Here is a 19,822-nt window from a genome sequence, read left to right as displayed (position 1 = left end):
CTTAGGAACTGAGACACCTGTGATAAGAGGAGCTGGCTTCTTGTAGCAAGTGGCAACAAAGGTGTCAAAACAAGGGGCTCCTGGGTAAAGGATATGCTAGAAGCAGCAATTAATATTTATAAGCACCTATTGTGTCCTGACACCATGTCAGTGATAATATACATTGCTTGAATGCTACAGAAATGGGTAAGATAATCACTGCCCATAAAAGCTTTGCCTTTCAATAAAGAAGTGACACTGGAATGTGTACAAGATACACAACATTTGGGGATGCCACAAAGGCTTGTGTTATCTGAGCTGGCCTTGCAGGCTGTCCCTTGCAGTGGGTTTTGCAGATATTCACTGGCATTTAGCTGTTGAGAGAAAAGATCAAACTTGAAGCCAAGCACTGTGCACAGGAGACTCAGAGTCTCCGCTGTACTTAAAGGTGAGGTGATTGCATAGGATGATTATACATTTCCCTGAGGCTTAAGTAGAGTGATTAGTGCCCGGTAATCCCAGAACAATGCAATTTTAGAGACTGTTTGTATACTTCGCATATTGTTTGAATTCGTCACCAGGGCCATTCGGTGCAGAGCAGACTCAACTCACCATCAGATTCCCGTCTGTTTATAGTTGTTGATTTGGAAAGTTGCACATCAAGAGGCACATTTGCATCCTCTGGTCAGTAATTCCTTTATTGACCTGAAGTAGCTGTAATGGAACCTAGAAACAGATGGGACCATATGGCTCAATTTGTGGGGTGGCAATAGATTGCTTAATGTCATAGCAGCAATATCTGCTGTTATGAAAAAAAACTACAATTATTCAATGGCAGTTTACATAAAATATATTAATGGCACATGTCATACTGCCAAAATTATTTACATTTGAAATACTCTGCACTGAAAAATACATGCATAGAAATTGCAAATGAATGTATTACACTGCACCAGAGGCAGCCACAGCTCTTTCTTAACTGGAGTCTGTTCTTTTTGAGCAACAACAGTGTTCAGTCTGGCTGATGTCACTGACTGTTTGTTTAATTCAACAAAAAACTAATGAAAGTGTTTACTGAAGATTTTGTTCAGAATTTTTCCTCCCAAAGGTCATGATAGTACCGTGTGTGTTTTCTGTTATGACTGTGCAAGCGTGTTCACTTGTCAAGAGTCTTATTTCTTTTTTTCTTCTTCTTTGTATTTATTCTTTGTGTCTTTCACATTATGCATCTCCAGCCCATTTATTTCCCCATCCTTTCATATCCACCCCTGCCCTTGCAACCTCCCCTCCCCAATTAAAATAAAATAAAATTTAAGAGGAAAAAAAAGAGAGAGAAGGAAAAAATCAATCTCATCATGGAAGCTGTAGTGTGACACAGAGAATCATGCAGTAAACTCTTTTATCCATATAGCTTTACTTCTAAGTGTTCCTTGCAGAGTCATTGGTCTGGTTCAAGGCCTTCGGTTTCTGCTACACTATTGATGCTGGGCATAAATGTACATGTTTTCATTTGAGGGGAGCCCAGTTGTTCATAAATATCCATCAAGGTTGCAAAACAGAATCCAAGCTGTCTGGACACACCTACAGTGAGGAGAAAGTTGAGTTGCCTGGAAAAGCAACCTTAATATCTACTAAAAGAGAGTGATAAATATCTGTTTTCACATTTGAGCTAAGATGGGTATCATCTGGTATCTAGAATAATACAGCTTGTCTTGTTTCTGAAAGCTATGCTGACAACATTTTTTTACAAGGGCTTCATTGACTTCAGCAGTAAAATAATACTGCCTGCTTACACAAAAGTTGGAACAGTTGTAAAATTCTCAAAGTTTTAAGGGTGGTGGTGTTTTGATGGGCAAAGAGATTATAGTATAAAGTGTCCTCAACACTAATTTGATTTGTTCTGCAGTTTGCTGACAATGGTCGTTCAGGGCCCAAGAACAATATCCAGGCGATAAGATGGACACTGTGTATTTTTAAGGTTAAAATTATATTTTGGAAGTAACATGAGGTCACTTAATTCTGCTAACGTGCCTGCATTGGTACCAACCAAAAAATTAAATATGCCATTTGGCAGTTAAATGTATGAAGTCTATTGTCAACTTAAATGGCAGTATGGAAAGGCCTTGATAAACATTTGTTAAATGGAAGGTTATTTATCTCTCAAAAAGCTGAATGTGAAACAGGTTTTGGGAGATGGAATCATTCTTTTACACTCATTATGACTCACTTTGCAAGATAAATAATCTTTCCCAAGTTTATATTTGTGGTAAGCCCAGATTTTCATGGGTTAGATTTGCCTGGAGTCAAGACACCTTCTGTTGCATAAGATCTGGTTTATTCTTTTTGGGGTTGCTAAGGTCCAGAATTTTTTCTAGGGCAATAGTTATTCACAAGTTTATAAACAATGCAGTAAAAATAGGTTTCTAAGGACCTCAAATTTGCAATTCATCGATCATTCATGTAGAAATACTTGGCCTAGCTGCTTACTGCTCTTGAGAATGTGGGATGTTTCCTAAACATGCTAAGAGTTACGGATATGCCAGGGGAGACAAAGACCTGCATTGTCAAGAATGTGAAGCTATAAATTCACATGCATGTGAAATTTCCATCAACACACTCTGTTATAAATCAAGAAGCACTTTTGAATTAGGTCTGAGTTAAGAGCCCCTGTCTGGGCTCTTCTATGAGTTAAAGGCATTTTATTCTTCTTCTGTTCAGTGTGGGCTATTTCACTAAAAATTTATTTTGTGTGGGGGGGAGGGGGCAGAGGTCTAATTTGGTCCACCTTATTTATTTATTTATTTATTTTTAGTTTATATTTATGAGTGTTCTGCCTTTGTGGTTGTCAGCCCCATGTGAGTGACTAGAGCCTGTGGAGGTCAAGGGAGGGCATCATATACCCTGGAATTGGCCATGAGCCTCCATGTAGGTGCTGGGAGCAGAACCTGGAGCTCTGTAAGAGCATCCTAACCACTGAACCACCTCTCCTGCTTCCTTACCTTCTCACTGAACCTGGGCCTCACTGATTCAGCTGGGCTGGCAAGTATGCCAGTGTGCTGATTTTTTATATGCTCTCTGGGGATCAGGTCCTTCAGGGCAGGCACTTCACCACAGAGCCATCTGCCTGGGCCATGTTTCATTAGGTTATGAACGGATGAGCATTCTTGAGAAATGAGCTGTCTCTGTGTAAGATGCTCACTGCCCACAATGGCCTCCATAAGTTGGGAAGGAAATAAACATGAAGCCACACTTTTGAGAAAATAGAATATATTCTTAAGGACTTGAGAGATCTAGTCTTGCAGGTTTTCTTCTTGGTGTGTGTCTATATGTCCATGTGTGTGTGCATGTTTGTAGGTGTGTACCTGTGTGGGGAAGTGTGCATGCAAATATGTGTATGTTTGTGGAAGCTACAGGTAGACATCAGGTATCTTTCTTGATTGCTTCTTTGAGACAAGGTTTCTCCCTGGTGGTTGTGGTGCACACCTTTAATTCCAGCACTTGGGAGGCAAAGGCAGGTGGATTTCTGTGAGTTTGAAGCTAACCTGGTCTACCAAGCAAGTTCCAGAACAGCTAAGACTGCAACAGAGAAACCCTGTCTCAAAAAACAAACAAATAAACAAATAAAAAAGAAACAAAGCAAAACAAAAAAGAGTCAGGGTTTCTCAGATAAGGTGGACATCACAGACTGGCTGGACTGGACAGTGGGCCCCAAGGATCCTCCTGTTTCTACCCCTCCCCAGCATTGGGATCACAGGCTCACACCACCCTTAGAGCTTCTACATAGGTGGTGGGGATTGGTCTAAGGTAGGTTCTCATGCTTGCTAGGCAAGCCCTTTACTGACTGAGCTCTCTCTCTCTCCACTCCCCATTCCTCTTAACCATGCTGGGGATAAAATCTAGGGCCATACCCAAGCTTAGTCAGTGTCTTACCTGTTCTGCAGAGCTGTGCCCTCTCCTCTGTGGTCTTAACAAGAGCTGGATTAAGATCTGTGAGCGATCCAGAGTGGCTAATCGGATACCACCACTTCAGGAAGTGCATGGGAGGGGTGGGACAAGAATCAACATTGATTAATAAAAAGCCTATTCAGGAAGAGGTTCAAGGATGTTTTTTCTTTGGAAGCTCAATTGGTGCTTTGAGAAATCAAGGGCAAAGCACTCCCCACCTTTCTGCACACCTTTTTCCAAGTTGGGAGATATTTTCCAGCTAATAGAAAACGCAGGATATAAAGTCTCCCACCCTTCCTCCCCAGCCTCCTTTCCCTTTCCCAGGGCTAGGGATGTAGTTGGTGTTTTGTATGTCCTCAACCCCTCTCTCCAGATGTTCTATTAACACGGGTGCCCTCTTGCCCTTCCTGGCTTCTTCAGGATGCTTAATGTACAAATGCTGAGCAGCAGGCTCATCACAGAAAATATTCCAGAGTGCTGTGTTTTTCTTTTCCACTTGAGAGCCCTGCCTCCTTTAGGAGGAAAAGTGGCAGGTTTATATTTAGATAGTCAACTGCAGCGATGTGAGACTCACAAGTCCCCATACCAGCCTGGATGTGCTTCTTTATATTCCCAGCCCCCCACTAGCCTCCCCAACCCCCAACCCCAGCCTCTCCAGCCACCAACTCCCAGCCTCCCCAGCCCCTGCCCCCAGCCTCCCCAGAATCCCCAGCTTCCCCTGCCTCAGCCCTCAGCTTCCCCAGCCTCCCCCCAACCTTGTGCCATAAAGAGGAGGAGCCACACATGCAGGCCCAAATTTGGGACTAGTCATTTTGAAATAACTTTTTTTTTTCTGACAGCAAAGCCTTTTGGGGGGCAGGGGATATACCTCACAGTGTTTGTGTGTGTTCTCAGCTATATGGATGAAGGGGCCCATGCAGGAGTCTACCTCCAGAATATGTTCTTCCATTTTTTCCAATTCGTACCTTCTCCAATTCGTTCCTCTCAAATTTCTCACCCCCTTCCAGTTTCACTGACCTCATTGTGTCCTTAGAGTCTTCCAGTGACCAGATGGGCAAACCTGCTGTCTTAGTCAGGGTCACTATTGGTCATAGTGTGATAGTGTGATGACACGCCGTGACCAAAGCAGCTGGGGGAGGAAAGGGTTTAGTTCACCCACACTGCCATATAACTACAGTTCATCATCAAAAGCACTAAGGGCAGGAACTCACACAGGGCAGGAACCTGGAAACAGGAGCTGATGCAGAGGCCATGGAAGGATGCTGCTTACTGATTTGCTTCTCATGGCTTATTCAGCTTTCTTTCTTATGGAACCCAGGGCTACCAGCCCAGGGATGATACCACCTCCAATGAGCTTGGCCCTCCCCATCAATCACTAATTAAGAAAATGCCCTACAGCCAGGTCTTATGGAGACATTTTCTCAGTTGAGGTCCCCTCCTCTCTGATGAGTCTATTTGTGTCAAGTTGACATAAAACTAGCCAGTACATGTGCCTAAATATGTTCCCATTGTTTTTCTCTTCTCCCTCTATCCCCTCTCCCTCTCTCTTCAGTTTTTTTTTTCTTTTCAAAATGAATCACTCCATTTGTCTTTTGAGAACACAGTCTCATATAGCTAAGGCTGGTCATTCAAGAATGACCTTGAATGCCCCAGTCTTCTGCCTCCATCTACTAGAGGCTGGTAACACACAAAACCACACCTAGTTTTATGAAGCACTCCTTTCTATTGTCATTCCTCCATGTCTGTATGATGTCCTATAAAAGCCCCTTTCTTGAAGAAAGACAAGGCACAGTGCAGGATCTTGCCTGCCTGCTGCTGCCACCCTGTCCAGCCTTCCGAGTCCTCCTCTGCAGCTCTGCTGGCCACTCTGTTTCTGTCACATCCTGTCCATCTCCACATCGGCATCCAGTGGGACCACTCAAACTTCAGTCAGGCTACTTATCTTCTCTGCTTTTTAAACAGTTCTTCATGCTCAGAGTAAGCCTGTTTTCTAAAGTTCCCTTCATGTGGGGATGTCGCCAGCAACTCCCATGCCCACTCTCCAGGCTTTCCTTCGTCTATAAAGTAGACCAAGTCCCCACTCTCCTGTGCTATATCCTTGGCACTCTTGCCTTTGTTAGACCCCCGAAAAACTCAGGTATCCGGGGTCCCAGGCCACAACTTCGGTCACCCCAATCACCAGGCAGATTCGAGAGCTTGCTGCAAACTGCATGAGGCTTTATTGTAATTTAACGAACTAACCCCATGTTAGCTTGGGTCTTTTGTCCACCCGCCCTGGCGGTTGGCTACAAAAGACAGTTTTAACCAGCTGCCGAGAGATCTTGTAGGGCAGCGTAAGGGGAGTGTCTAGGGGGTACACACAGGCTCATGATTGGTGTGCCTCCAGGCTTGGAGGGCTTGCTCTGTGTTGATGCGTCATTGCTGTGCGCTTGTCAGTAAAGTACACCCAGGGTCATAAAGCATAGCACCACCAGCTAACTTCTGATTGGTTCCTTGTCATGAGGCAGGCACCTAACCTCTAGTAACTAGGACAAGGTCATAGCGAGCACGTGTTACTGTCATGGCTGCCGAAATGGGGGACTGGTCCCTTCACCTTCAGTGCTCATCCCTTTGGTTTGTTTGCTGTCATCAGCAGGTCCACACAGGTCCCTGGCTCTTTTCTCAACACCACAGTCCTTTTCTGCACAGTACTTCATGGTTCGACAATATCATTCAATAGTCAAACAAATGTCTAAGCTCCAGAAAGCCAAGGGCGGTGTCTTCTGGGCATTCAGTAGACTTTCAGAATAGAGGGTGTGTTGAGACAAATGAGTGCCTGAATGGGGGTTGACAAACAGCATCATGGTCTCTGGCTTGTTTTTTATTTATTCATTCACTCATACGTTTATTTATTTATTTATTTATTTATTTATTTATTTATTTTTCTCTCATACATTACATCCTGCCTGCAGTTTCCCTTCCCCCAGCCCCTCCCGGTCCCCTGTTGTGCCACATGGCCCCTTAAGAATCACAGCTTGTGGGCACTGGGCAAGCCATCAAGCCATTGGAGGGCTTCTGTGTTTTCTCCCTTCAGCCAGATCCTTTGTCCTTCATCTTCTGTTAAAGTCTAGCTCAGGCCCAGACTTGGGCGCCCCGTCTCATCTCCTGCTTTCTGTCTCAGCCTCTTAGGGGATGTGTCCTTTGTTGGTTCAGCCCATCACCTTAGGGAGCGGCAAACCCTTTGCTGTAGCAAAAGCCTGGGTCCCCCAGCGGGGATCCACATGTGATGAAAAAACCCCACAACAGTGCTGCACATATGCTGTCATATGCCTTTCTCACACCTGCTTTGCTCTTGTTCTGCCCACCCACATGTGCTACCACAGCCAGTCAGAAGCACTTCTTACTGCTGTACTAATTTGTGTTGTATGACATTTGCTGTGAAGACAGTTCTTTCACCAAATGTGTTTAAGCTCTAAATGTGGTCAGTAAACTGTTTCTGAGAGTGGTTCTTAGCACACCGTCAGCTCTGGCAGGGAGTAGAGAATCAAGACTGTCATGTTTAAACTTCCTTTGAAATGAAACAGTGATGCCCTGGAGTGACAGTCTCTGTATTGTGTCCTCAAGGAAGAGTTTCTCAAGGCGTCCACTTACATGGCACTTTGGGATGATCTGGAGCAGCAGCTTGGCAGACCCATCCTGGGATTTTGAGATCTTAATCTTTTCAGAGTTAAAAAACAGACTCTTCCAAGGTGACCAGGTTAGTGGGGAAAAAAGTCAGTAAGCAGCCAACTGTGGAGGCACATGCCTTTAATCCCAGCACCCGGGAGGCAGAGGCAGGCAGATCTCATTGAGTTTGATGCCAACCTGGTCTACATAGTTCCAGAGCAGCTAGAACCACATAGTGAGACCACCAGGGACTGAAGCCTTTCAGGGGGTGTCCTGGCTTCCTTCCATCAGTGACATTTTCTTTCTTCTGTCCTCAGTGGTATCAGAGTGCTCATTCCAGAAGGATTCCAGCAACTAATCTAAACAGTGCTTCATTTGTTTGCTGTGCTCTTTACACTTTGTTTTATTTTATTTTATTGTATTTTATTTTTGTTTTTCAAGACAGGGTTTCTCTGTGTAGCTTTGGAGCCTATCCTGGCACTCGCTCTGGAGACCAGGCTGGCCTCGAACTCACAGAGATCTGCCTGCCTCCGCCTCCCGAGTGCTGGGATTAAAGGCATGCACCACCAAGCCCGGTGTGCTCTTTACACTTTGTAAAGACATTGTAATGACAAGCAGCACTACTTACCCTTCCACTTACTGTTACAGTTTGCATAAATGACAGTTGCAGTTTCTTCCCGACCCCGGTGCAGTGCTCTATTCAGTTGTATGGCAGTCTGGGCATTGGTGCCATCAGAAGGTCATATGGACTGGAGGCCATTGTCAGTGGACATTTATATTCTCCAACAATGGAAAGCTGCAGGGAGCCAGCTGGCACTGTTGAACTCACACAGGCAGCAGGGGACTGCACTGTGGATGATCCTGTGGTGGCCAGCTCCAGATAAACAAGGGCCTCTTAGTTCCTCCTGTGTCTGAAATGCCCTAGGAAAAGGAATGGAGGCACTTAACAGATTCCACACTGCTCCTCCTGGGAAAACACAAACTATTAGACAGATAAGAACCTCAGCGTTCTGGGGATTCTAAGTTTGATTAATTTTTAACACATTTCCTAGTAACAAGACATTGGGCATACAGATGAGCAGAGAGGATAATGTTTGAACATCTGTGTACCCTCCAGTCATCCTGATTTAAATTTCAACTTTCAGATAATTTCTACTTTTCCTCTTTCTCTATCAGGAGCTCATGGTCTTGAATTTGGTATTTATCACTGTGAAATTCTGTATTTAACACTTCATGGTTTCCCTTAATGCAAAGGTCTCTGCTTATTGGGATAGAAGCTGCCTTACAGCCTTAAAATCTTACTTGGGGGCCTTGTATGGTGTCTATGATTATGCAATGCACAGTGAGGTCAGACGTGAAGAATCAAGGCATTTCAGACCCATAGTTCATCAGTGAAGGATGACAGTATCCGAGTATCACTCAAGGTAAACTTCAGACAGTCTGGGGAAGTATACAGCTTAGAAGCAATACTTTTCAAGTTTTTTATTGTAAAGCATAATAAAAAATATGAAGTTCATATTGGCTCCCAGACACATACCCAAGAACAAAAGGCTTTAATCATCTTATTATTCACACTATAGAGATTACTTTGTCTGTGTTAGCTGTCCTACAATAATCTACTTTCTTTCTTTCTTTTTTTTTTTTGGTTTCATACAAATAACTTTGCTCCAATAAAAGCCAAATCAACCCCATTGAAGAAAAATGTTATTTGTTCCTTGAAACAGTTTTTCTTTTCTTTAAGTGTATTTAGTTAAATTCTGATGAGCATATTTGTGAACATAAAGATTTATGCCATAACTTGCTAATAACAAGTCCCACACAAAACTAAGCAGAATCTATAGCTCTTTGGGCTCATGTTCTTGTTTGTCATGCTCCAATCTCCTCCAGAAAGCTCCTGACCACTAGGACCATTGCTGCAAGGCAGCCTGTCTAGATGGAGTAAACAGAACTCCCATGGTGACTTAACTACACTTTATAAATTCACATTTGTTAAGCCACAAAAATCAACCTTTCAAAAGGAAATGGAGAGTAAGTCAAACTACCAAGTGAAAAAGAACAGCTTTGGAGACCTACACTGGCCCTCTCAGCATGTTTTGCCCTGGACCATCCTAAATAAGGTCCTCATGAGGAATGGAGTGTGTAAGCACGGCGTTCCATGCATTGAGTGTCATCAGCTTTGCCTAACCAGGCTGCCTTAGTGCTCTTTGGAGGTGCTAATCCTGGCCACTGGAGCAGGGGGATAAAAGAGCACCTTTGTTCCAAAGAAATTTAAGATTTAGAGTGCAACTCAGAAGTGGCATACTAGCCTAGCATGCACCAGCCCTGTACTGCAAAATAAAAACATTTATATAAGGAGATCTGGAAAGCTATGCCTTTCCCCCAGGGACACAAAGAAGAAAATGGCACTCAAAGTGAGTTCAACAAGCAGCCGCAGGAGGTTTTTGAGCTATGCTGATTCTAAGAGACTCAAATGAGTCAGTTTGTCCCACAGTGATGTGACAGATGGACATCATTGCACATGAATGAGGTTTCTAAAATATGGAAGGAGGAGGTTTTGTTTAGTCCCTGCTATTTCTAAGAAGAGCAAATGCAGCTGTAGCTCAGGAAACTTGAGTGTGTCTTTTTGGGGAACACAGAAGAGATGGATCCTTTGGGTGAGAGCATCAGGGAGAGGGCAGCTGACTTTGGGGCAGAATAACAAATGTGACAATGGTGACATTTGGTGTTCACAGTTACCTGTATGACGCTGTGACTGTTAGAAAAACAGTTTTCAAACTTTTTGGTTCATGGTGCCTTTCCACTTAAAAATTATGGAGAAACTTTAGCTTTTATTTGTAGGTTACATCTTTCAATTTTCTCCTATTTTGGAAAGTAAAACTATTTTTACAAAATTATTGATTTGCAGGCCAGCAAAGGGGTGCAGTGGGAAAAGGCACTTGGCACAAATTCTGAATTGTTCTGAGTTCAACCAGGTCCCACATGGTGGAAGAAGAGATGTGACTCAAAAGTTGTTCTCTGACCTCTGTGGGCATACTATATCACACACACACACACACATACACACACACACTGAACAAATAAATGTAATTTCAAAGTTATTGACTTATTAATATAAATACATCTTTTATGAAGACAATTTTTTTTTCACTTTTTATTTGCATGCATGTGGCTGTTTTGCCTGTGTGTATGCCTGTGTGCCACATATGTGTAGTGCCCAAGGAGACCAGAAGAGGGCAACAGATCCCATTGACCTACAGTTAAAAGGTGATTGATTGTGAGTGGCTGGGAATCAAACTCATATCTTCTGCAAGAGCAGCAAATACTCTTAACCACTGAGCCATCTCTCCAGCCTCAGGGCAAATATTTTAAAATTAAATGCCATGTTTAAAAGATTGGTTTAAAAAAAGAGGGGGTAATCTCTTGAATGCTGGTTTAATGGATGGTACCTGTGTTCTCATTTTCACCTCCTCATACACCTGTTATGATCTGTTGTTTTGGCTGATGTGATTAAGATAATTTAGTTCACAGAGATGTGGATTTGGAAAAGAGAGGGCCTCACAGCCTGGAAGGGGGCTCAGGAAGCTGCAGTGGTTCCTGGTAACACACTCTGAGAACTGCTGTTCTGAAATGCTGTACAGTGAAATCTGAGCAGTGGGATTGTTTGAGATCTCAGTGTCTTCCATTTTTGTTTACATTTGTTTGTATGCATTTCCTACACTGAGGGCAGAGTATTTGTGCAACTGGGAGATAAAGAAAGACCATATATGCAGAGAGAGGGGTTGGGAACCCTGGAAACCCAGGTAGAGATGAAGGAGCCATACCCTTTCTTGCACAGGAAAGTGATTTGGGTGGAGATTGTGTTTGGGAGGAAAGAAATTGGTGTGGAAGAGAGTGTGAAGGGGCGAAGCCACATTGGAGCTGTAGCCATGCTGGGGCGGGCTGTACTCAGTGCTGGGGAAAATGGAGAGGAAGAGAGAAGCAACAAAAGAGATTTGGAAGGCTGTGACCAAGATCTGGCTGGGAGAAGGAAGAGGAAGGTAAGGTCAACAAGGACTTGGAGGGGTTCTCAAGTTAAAACATTAGGAGGGTGATTTGTCCCTTCTGTCCTTCCTCACCTAGTCTGAAAATGACTCCGATGGCTCATAAAGTCTTGCCCTGTCTTTCAGAGTTAGATTGCCCACCCACCCAAGGGCTCTGGAGGAAGTCAGCCCATCTCCTAACTTAAACCAGTCCCCACTGCTTCCAGAAGAAAAGGCAAGCTTGTTCCCATGACATCTGTGGACAAGTGCTTGGTGCTGACCTGACCAGGACTCTGCAAGCCTTGAAAGGCCTCATCCTCTGTCCGTGTGCAGGAGTCTGAGGTCTGCCTCCTATGCACCCCAGCACCCCCATCAGCTCCCTCTTCTCCTTCACCAGCCCTGCAGTGAAGAGGCTGCTGGGCTGGAAGCAGGGAGATGAGGAGGAGAAGTGGGCAGAAAAGGCCGTGGACTCTTTGGTGAAGAAGTTAAAGAAGAAGAAAGGGGCCATGGATGAGCTAGAGAGGGCGCTGAGCTGCCCAGGCCAGCCTAGCAAGTGCGTCACCATCCCTAGGTCCCTGGATGGACGCCTACAGGTGTCCCACCGCAAGGGGCTGCCCCATGTCATCTACTGCCGTGTGTGGCGCTGGCCAGACCTGCAATCCCATCACGAACTGAAGCCCCTGGAGTGCTGTGAGTTCCCCTTTGGCTCAAAGCAGAAGGAGGTCTGCATCAACCCGTACCATTACCGCCGAGTGGAGACACCAGGTGGGTGCTTCCACCAGTCTCTGCATGCTTGGAAGGCAAGATCAGTCATCACAGGTTGTTCGGGAATGGAGCATCCGCTTGAAATGATCTCTGTATCTAGGGTGGGGGTGGGGGTGGGGGAGCAGTACACTGAAGCAATGGCTCCAAAATCATGCAGTCAGAAATTTATGATAGTCTCACACTAAAAGGCTTGTAAGCTTGGTAGGATTTTGGAAAAATGCAGTTTTATTTTGGGTGGATTTAGGAGATCTAAGCCCTAGGAATAGTTCTTTCTTCTTTCTTCCTTTCTTTCTCTTTCTTTCTTCCTTCCTTCTTGATTTTTTGTTGTTGTTGTTTTTTGTTTTGTTTTGTTTTGTTTTGAAGACAGGGTTTCTTTGTGTAACCCTGGCTGTCCTGGAAATTACTCTGTAGACCAGGCTGGTCTCAAACTCACAGAGATCTGCCTGCCTCTGCCTCCCAAGTGCTGGGATTAAATGTGTGTGCCACTATGCCTAGCTATCCTTCCTAGTTCTTAACAGATTAAATGCCTTAATAATGGTTAACTGTAAAAAATAGATACATTAAACATCCTACCTTTTCCCACCCCTAGATGACTGAAATCAATGACTATTAGAGTTAAACTAAAGAGTGGGTATGTGCTCCATTTTGCTAATCTCTGGTATATGGAAGGAATCCTATCTCAGTCTGAAACAGTCCAGGGACGTTGCTGAAGGAAGGAATCCAGGACTGAAATAAGAGGTTGAGGAAGGTAGGCCATTGTTCTTAAATATGATTTTGCTGGGATGGCATCCAGGGTTTCATACATGCTACACAGTGCTCTTTTACTCAACAACACCTTAGTGGCCCCTTCTTCTTTTGCTGGGTGTAAAACCAGGGTTTCTCATACCATATGGGAGCACTCTGCCACTGACCTGCACTCCACTCCCAGCCCTTAAAAAAAACCTTAAGATTTTATGTTTTAAATACAGAAAATTAGTTTTCCCCAAACTCTTCACACACACCTGCTCGCGCATGCGTGTGTGTGTGTGTGTGTGTGTGTGTGTGTGTGTGTGTGTCCCATCCCTTCATATATCTCCTACTTTGGAAGACGTAGCTCTTTATCTTCACTGGTTGTAGCAGTTTTACTAATGTTCTCTTTGGGACGAGTGTTCCTGTGGCCTTCCAGGTGAAATAGTTTTTAATGGGCACCTTCTCTCTTTGGTTGGCTATCTGCCTAATTCCAGGAATGTGGAGAGATCACCCCATCCCACTGTGCTGTCTGGATAGCAGCACAAGTATTCTCTTGTAGTGTTGTATTCACACCCAGCCCACTTGAGAGGTCAGTTGTCAGGTCATCCCTTAAGTTTCCCAAACATGCCTTCTTGCCATCAAGAACATCACCTCTGTGTGTGGGGCTTGCTCACAGGGATTGGGGTCTGTCTGGGAAGGTGATTGGAAGGTTCCATGCTGTTAGCAAACCTGATGAGTTTGTTCTAAATGCTATTTTGCCTTCTCTCTTTGCTTATCAGGAAGATATCTGAAAGTGCACATGACTCAAACTTCAGCACTTGAGGACAGCCATGGCCACATAACATGATTCTGAACAAAACAAAGCCTCATTAATAATATCTGAGATTTTTTTTTTTGAATGGCTTGAAAATCTGGGCTCTCTCAGACCTCTAAAACACATATCTAAATAGGAAAATGTTCATTAGGAAATTCTTTTTGGTTGGGTGGTGGTGGTATACGCCTTTAATCCTAGCACTCGGGAGGCAGAGGCAGGCGGACCTCTGTGAGTTTGAGACCAGCCTGGTCTATAAAAGCTAGTTCCAGGATAGCCTCCAAAGACACAGAGAAACCCTGTCTGAAAAAAACAAAAACAAACAAAAAATTTAGGAATGGACTTGGAAAAATTCTCAAGGCCAATTATCTTAGACTAAGTTTGAATGACAAGCAACAGAGTGAGCAGGTAGTCTGTCAGTCTTGGTTGCTGACTAGAGGAGGGAGAGTCTTGAAAACAGAAAAGTTACACTTTTCTGAGTAATTCAGAAAGGCAGGCAGCTCCATAAGTAGCTGCCGCTCATGTTCATTTGAATGAGTGGAATCCAGGCTGGCACAGGCCTGTAACCCCATCTACTTGGAGGCTGAGGCAAGAGGATGCAAGCCCAGTGCCTGCCTACGTTATACACTAGGTTGAAGGCCAGCCAGCCTGGGTAACTTAGGGAGACCCTATCTTAAGTAAAAGAGGGCTGAGTGTGGCTCAGTGTTAGGACACTTACTTAGCATGTGTGAGGCCTATGGGTTCCATCTCAGTACTGCGAAGATGGCAGAAGGCCAGAAGGGAGCACTAACCCAAACAAATTGAACTGATAGATTTTTCCTGTTGCCTCTGATCTTTTACCTCATTTGTTTCTTTGCTTATCATTTGTATTTTACTTGATAGCTTTTGGTCACTTGCTTCTAGATCATTGTGGTAAGGACCCAGATTATTTTATCAGCAGCAACGAGTCTGAAATTGAGTCTGATCCTCTAAATAATTCAGTGTGGTCTCTAATGGAAAATATTCTGGGCTTCACCTAGGGCTTGGTTGTAAATGTTTGGAACTAACTATGCCTCTTTTAAAGAGGACTTTATTGGCAGAGTTGAAGAAAGATATAGGCAGATGGATCTCCTTAAAGTCAATAGGATGGGTCTCTATAAAGTTGATATGAGGCCATTACCAAGGAGGATGGGCACGGGAGCCTCCTGAACTTGGTCCCTGACTGTCTGCTTAAGATGTAGGTGGCAAGAAGGGTTGCTGGTGACTAAACATAGCCCACAGACTCCTGGATAGAGATGGGACCTGCATGCAGAGTTTCCCATGAGCCAATGTGTGGAGAGGGGACTGGCAGAGGAAAAATCACAAATGACCAAGGAAAAGCATTTGCTGTCCCATTCATCCTGATGGAACAAGCTCAGGGTGATCTCTCTCCTTTTTTTTTGTTCCTAGTTCTGCCTCCAGTACTGGTACCAAGACACAGCGAGTACAACCCCCAGCTCAGCCTCCTGGCCAAGTTCCGAAGTGCCTCCCTGCACAGCGAGCCCCTCATGCCGCACAATGCCACCTACCCTGACTCTTTCCAGCAGCCCCTCTGCCCTGCACCACCTTCCTCACCAGGCCACGTGTTCCCGCAGTCTCCAGGCCCCACCAGCTATCCACACTCCCCAGAAAGTCCTTCTGAGTCAGACAGTCCATTTCAACACTCAGGTCAGTCTGTGGAGATAGGATCCATGTGGGTATTCATAAGTGTGGTTGTTGCAACTAGCATGCCTGTGGTCCCTTTAGGTTTACAGCACTATCTCTGGGCCTGGGCCATCTAACCCACCACCCTCCAGAATGACCAGGATTGGACACATTTTGGAGTAGGAACTTCAGATACATATAATTTGGATCCAGTCCTCTTTCAGAAACTAAATAGTATTTAACACTATCCCTAGAAATTTGCAGAATATGTGACTATTGTTTGTTTTGAAACATGGTCTATTTTTAGATTAGGCTGGTCCTGAACCCAACATTCTTTTGCTTCAGCTTCCCCAATGCTGGACTTACAGGCACATGCTACTTTGCTGAATGTAGAAGTAAGATTAACATATTGATGTATGACAAATAAAAAATTAAAAATGTTAAGTGCTAAAAGGAAGGACTGGCTAGATAGCTCATCAGGTAAAAAGGTATTGCTGTGTAGGCCTGCCAACCTGAGTTGGAGAGAACAGACTCCTCAGAGTTGTCCTCTGACCTCTACACATGTGTTGTGCATACACAATAATAAATAAATAAATAAATAAATAAATAAATAAATAAATAAATGAGAGCAGGCCATAGGGGACCAAGTAAGGCTTTTGTTTGCTTGCTTCTTTGAACAATAAAAAGGCAGGCATCTTTTGCCCCAAACACAATGTGCATGACCTCAGTGGTGTACAGATCTAGGCCCCCAATACCAGCCGGTACATTCCCTCTCTCTCTTCTGAAGCCAAGACAGCAGCTAAGGCAAAGCTTCAGGAGCTTCATGCTGCATTGAAAAAGCATATGCAAGAGGGAGGGACACTAATGTGTCTCCATGCTGTGTGTGCTATGACACCCGTGAAGGTGGTCAGAGACATGTAGTGTGAGAGTCATAATATCTGGAGTGGACAAGTGCCCATGGGCCTGCATACATACAGCTGGCACCCACAGTTACAATCTGCCTCACTCTTTGGTTCATAAGCCCTATCTAATGAATATTTATTAACTCTCACTAAGTCAACAAATAAATAAATCATCACCTTAGTTTGCTGAGAAAGAACTAAGAAATTAACAAAAGTTATCCTTACTCTCAAAGAACATATACGGTGTGGTGAGATAAGAGACATATTCCCTCAAAGTGTCTTCAGTGTCTTTCCCTAACAAGATCCTTATGCAGCATGTTCACACGTATCACCTTGGATTATGTCATTTCCCTCCTCGGTCTCCAACAGACTGCCTGAGAGACCTGCCCATTCATTACTTATTGCATAGAGAATTTCCCTGCATGTGTTTGAAACTTAGTGTTAAGGCCGGTGGTTAAAGGACGAGATAATTACAAGATCCGCCTAACACACACCTGTGTTATAAAAATTCCCTTGTACTGACTGCATTCTGCCTGGTTACCCTTTGACCTCCTCCCACCTTTGGGCAGACCCTAGCAAAGCTGAGAAACCAGCTTTCCTTAAAATACACTTATATCCTATAGATATCTGTGTGTTACACAGAGGAGAAAGTGAGCCTGTCATATAGATTTTTTTCTTCAATAAAACTCATTCAGTGCTTTCGATTTGGTTTATTATATTCAAACTATTGTTTGTTTGTTTGTTTTTTTTAATCATTATGTTATTGGGAAATTGCACCTTTTGACATAGGGATTCAGTTCAGTTCTGTAACAACAGGACACTGTCTTTTAGTAAAGATAAGGTGGCCTGCCTCCTGGCCTGTGTTTACTCTGGGACTGGCAACATTTTATATCAGTCTGTTCATGCCGCCTTTTCCCTGGTTCTTCATTATATTACATCTGTAAACAGAAGTGTTTATAGAATCCCTAGCTGTGGAAAATTAACAAGGACCATGGCCTTAGACTTATGGGTGCAATAAACAAATGCACTAGCCCCAAACAGCTTCCATCAAACACGAGGGTTTGAAGGATTGTAAAGGAAGGCATACTCGTCCTACATCCAGCTTTCTGGTTTAAAGCATTCATTTCTGCTTCCTGTTGGAATCATGAGCCTCAGAGACCAGAGGTGACAGTGACACAGTGCCTTTTCTCTCTCGTTTTCTTTCAGACTTTCGGCCAGTTTGCTACGAGGAACCCCAGCACTGGTGCTCCATTGCCTACTATGAACTAAACAACCGGGTTGGAGAGACTTTCCAGGCGTCCTCTAGGAGTGTCCTCATAGATGGCTTCACTGACCCTTCCAATAATAGGAATAGGTTCTGTCTTGGGCTTCTTTCAAATGTAAATAGAAACTCAACAATAGAAAACACCAGGAGGCACATTGGAAAGGGTGAGTGCCCACACAGCATGGCCCCATCACTGCTTCTGAGCCAAAATCGTGGTTTAGAAATCAGCATTGGCCCTGTAGCCCATGGGAAAGACCCCGAGGCATGGTGTCACCACTGGAGAGGGACATGCTCTCTTGGAGTCTTGTTGCCTCTAAAGTCAGTAGACCATCTTCAGGGGTGACATGGGCTGAGTGCTGTGAGGACAAGACAGGGCCAGTTGTGTAGACACAGGCCTGTAATCCCAGCACTGTCACCCGAAGTGGAAGCCTCAGGGCAGGGTTAATCTGTAGTGAAATGCAAATTGCTCTTCTCATTAGGCTGTGGTTGAGTGAACAGTATGTTTGAATGCCCCACCACCCCACCAGCTGACTCCAAAGCAGGCTCAACCCTGAGAACAGATCTGCTCTGAGGTGATCTTGACCAACACGGTGTTCAAAGCCACTGCATTGGCCTACACGATGTTAGGGCCAAATGAAATCACAGGACCACATGCTCCTTCCCAAGGTGCTGGTATCTCTAGCCAGAGGCCAGCCTGCTACTGGATGAGCAGGTTCACATAGTCAACCTTGGGCTCTGCTTCTTCCTCTAGGGGCCCACCTTCCCGTTCTCTCCTCTGCCAACTTGTGCCAAGTTCACAGATCAGGCTTTAACACGAGGGAAAACCACCCCCTAAATACAGACAGACCAGGCTCAGGTGACAAAAATCTTATCTATTGTATGCAGTAGGTCCTGAAAGGATTATACACTTGAAGGTCATTCAGTTAAAATACCCACTGAGCCTGAAGCAGCTCCCCACAGGCTGTTACCACCAGCTTTCAGGTCTGTGGGGTCAAGGTGCAAGCAGGTCTCTGCAATCCCCTTCTGCGGTGGCAGGTAGCACATACTGTCAAGCGGCAGAGATGGGTAGTGTGACCCACTGCTCTAAAGTGCAGGGAGTGCACAGGGAGGTGCCACCGTAAAAGGCAGAGCGCCCCCACCTCCACCTTGCACTTGACAACTTTCCCCTGGCCTCCATTGCCTTCTCTTCTGCAGAATCAAGATTGTCTGGAGCTCTGAGCAATGCTGAACAGACTGCTTTGAGCTCAGCTATACAACTGAATGTCCCATCACTGTCAGTCACACTCACCCCCACGCACAGGCATGGTGAAGGAGGGCAGCACTGGCTTTGCTTGGTGAAAGTCCAGCACAGGCACTGTGTTTCAGCCAATCAGAATCATCCTTCTACTTCCTCATGGTCACCAGTGCCCTGAGTTGTAGGTATCAGGCTGATGCTTTTCACAGAAGAAAATAGAGAGAAAAACCGAGGGCAAGTAAGAGAGAAGAAAAGAGGAGAGGGATGGAGTGGGGGAGTGGATTTCGTTTGAGTCCTGCCTATTTCTAATAATCTCCAGTTCCATCCATTTTATAATCTCATACATGTTTTCAGATGAATAAGATTCCATTGTGTGTGCGTGCGTGTGTGTGTGTGTGTGTGTGTGTGTGTGTGTGTGTGTGTGTGTGCTGTACTCTGTTTATCCAGGATGTCCTTTTGAAATGGAATTCCAGGAATGTTAGAGAAACTGAGACAAGCTACATGTTGCTTGTGTTTTTACATGGCTGTGTCTGAAGTATGGTAGGAATGCCCCTGTTCTCAGGATCACATGGTGTGACTTGTAGGATTGAGTGACATGCCTCTGAAATAAAATACATCTCTGAAGGCTCTACTCAGAAATATTTTAGCTTTGAGTCAAGGTGTCACCGTGCAGCCGTGGCTGGCCTGAACGCTATGTAGGCCAGGCTGGTCTCAACTTCAGCTGCCTCTGTTTCCCAAGTGCTGGGGTTGAAGGTGTGTGCCACCACACTGGGCTTCAAAGAAATAGGTTTGTAACTGTTAGTAAGATTTTTTTTAAGTTCTGGAATAGGTCTAGTGTGTGGATTTCAGTAGCATTTACATGATATT

At 44.5% G+C, this 19,822-nt stretch overlaps 1 protein-coding gene across 1 annotated transcript in view; it reads left to right on the top strand.

Annotated features, from left to right (window-relative positions):
* Positions 1 to 19,822, top strand: part of Smad9 (SMAD family member 9) — a 44,277-nt gene that overhangs the window by 13,339 nt on the left and 11,116 nt on the right. Inside the window, exons 2-4 of the mRNA XM_027394985.2 lie at positions 11,736 to 12,353; positions 15,322 to 15,579; positions 17,664 to 17,885. Coding sequence (XP_027250786.1) covers positions 11,942 to 12,353; positions 15,322 to 15,579; positions 17,664 to 17,885 — 892 coding nt within the window. The 5' untranslated portion in view covers positions 11,736 to 11,941. The remainder of the gene's footprint in view (positions 1 to 11,735; positions 12,354 to 15,321; positions 15,580 to 17,663; positions 17,886 to 19,822) is intronic.

Source organism: Cricetulus griseus (assembly GCF_003668045.3).
Source record: "Cricetulus griseus strain 17A/GY chromosome 1 unlocalized genomic scaffold, alternate assembly CriGri-PICRH-1.0 chr1_0, whole genome shotgun sequence".
Taxonomy (NCBI): domain Eukaryota; kingdom Metazoa; phylum Chordata; class Mammalia; order Rodentia; family Cricetidae; genus Cricetulus; species Cricetulus griseus.
This window is presented reverse-complemented; position numbering and strand designations above follow the sequence as displayed.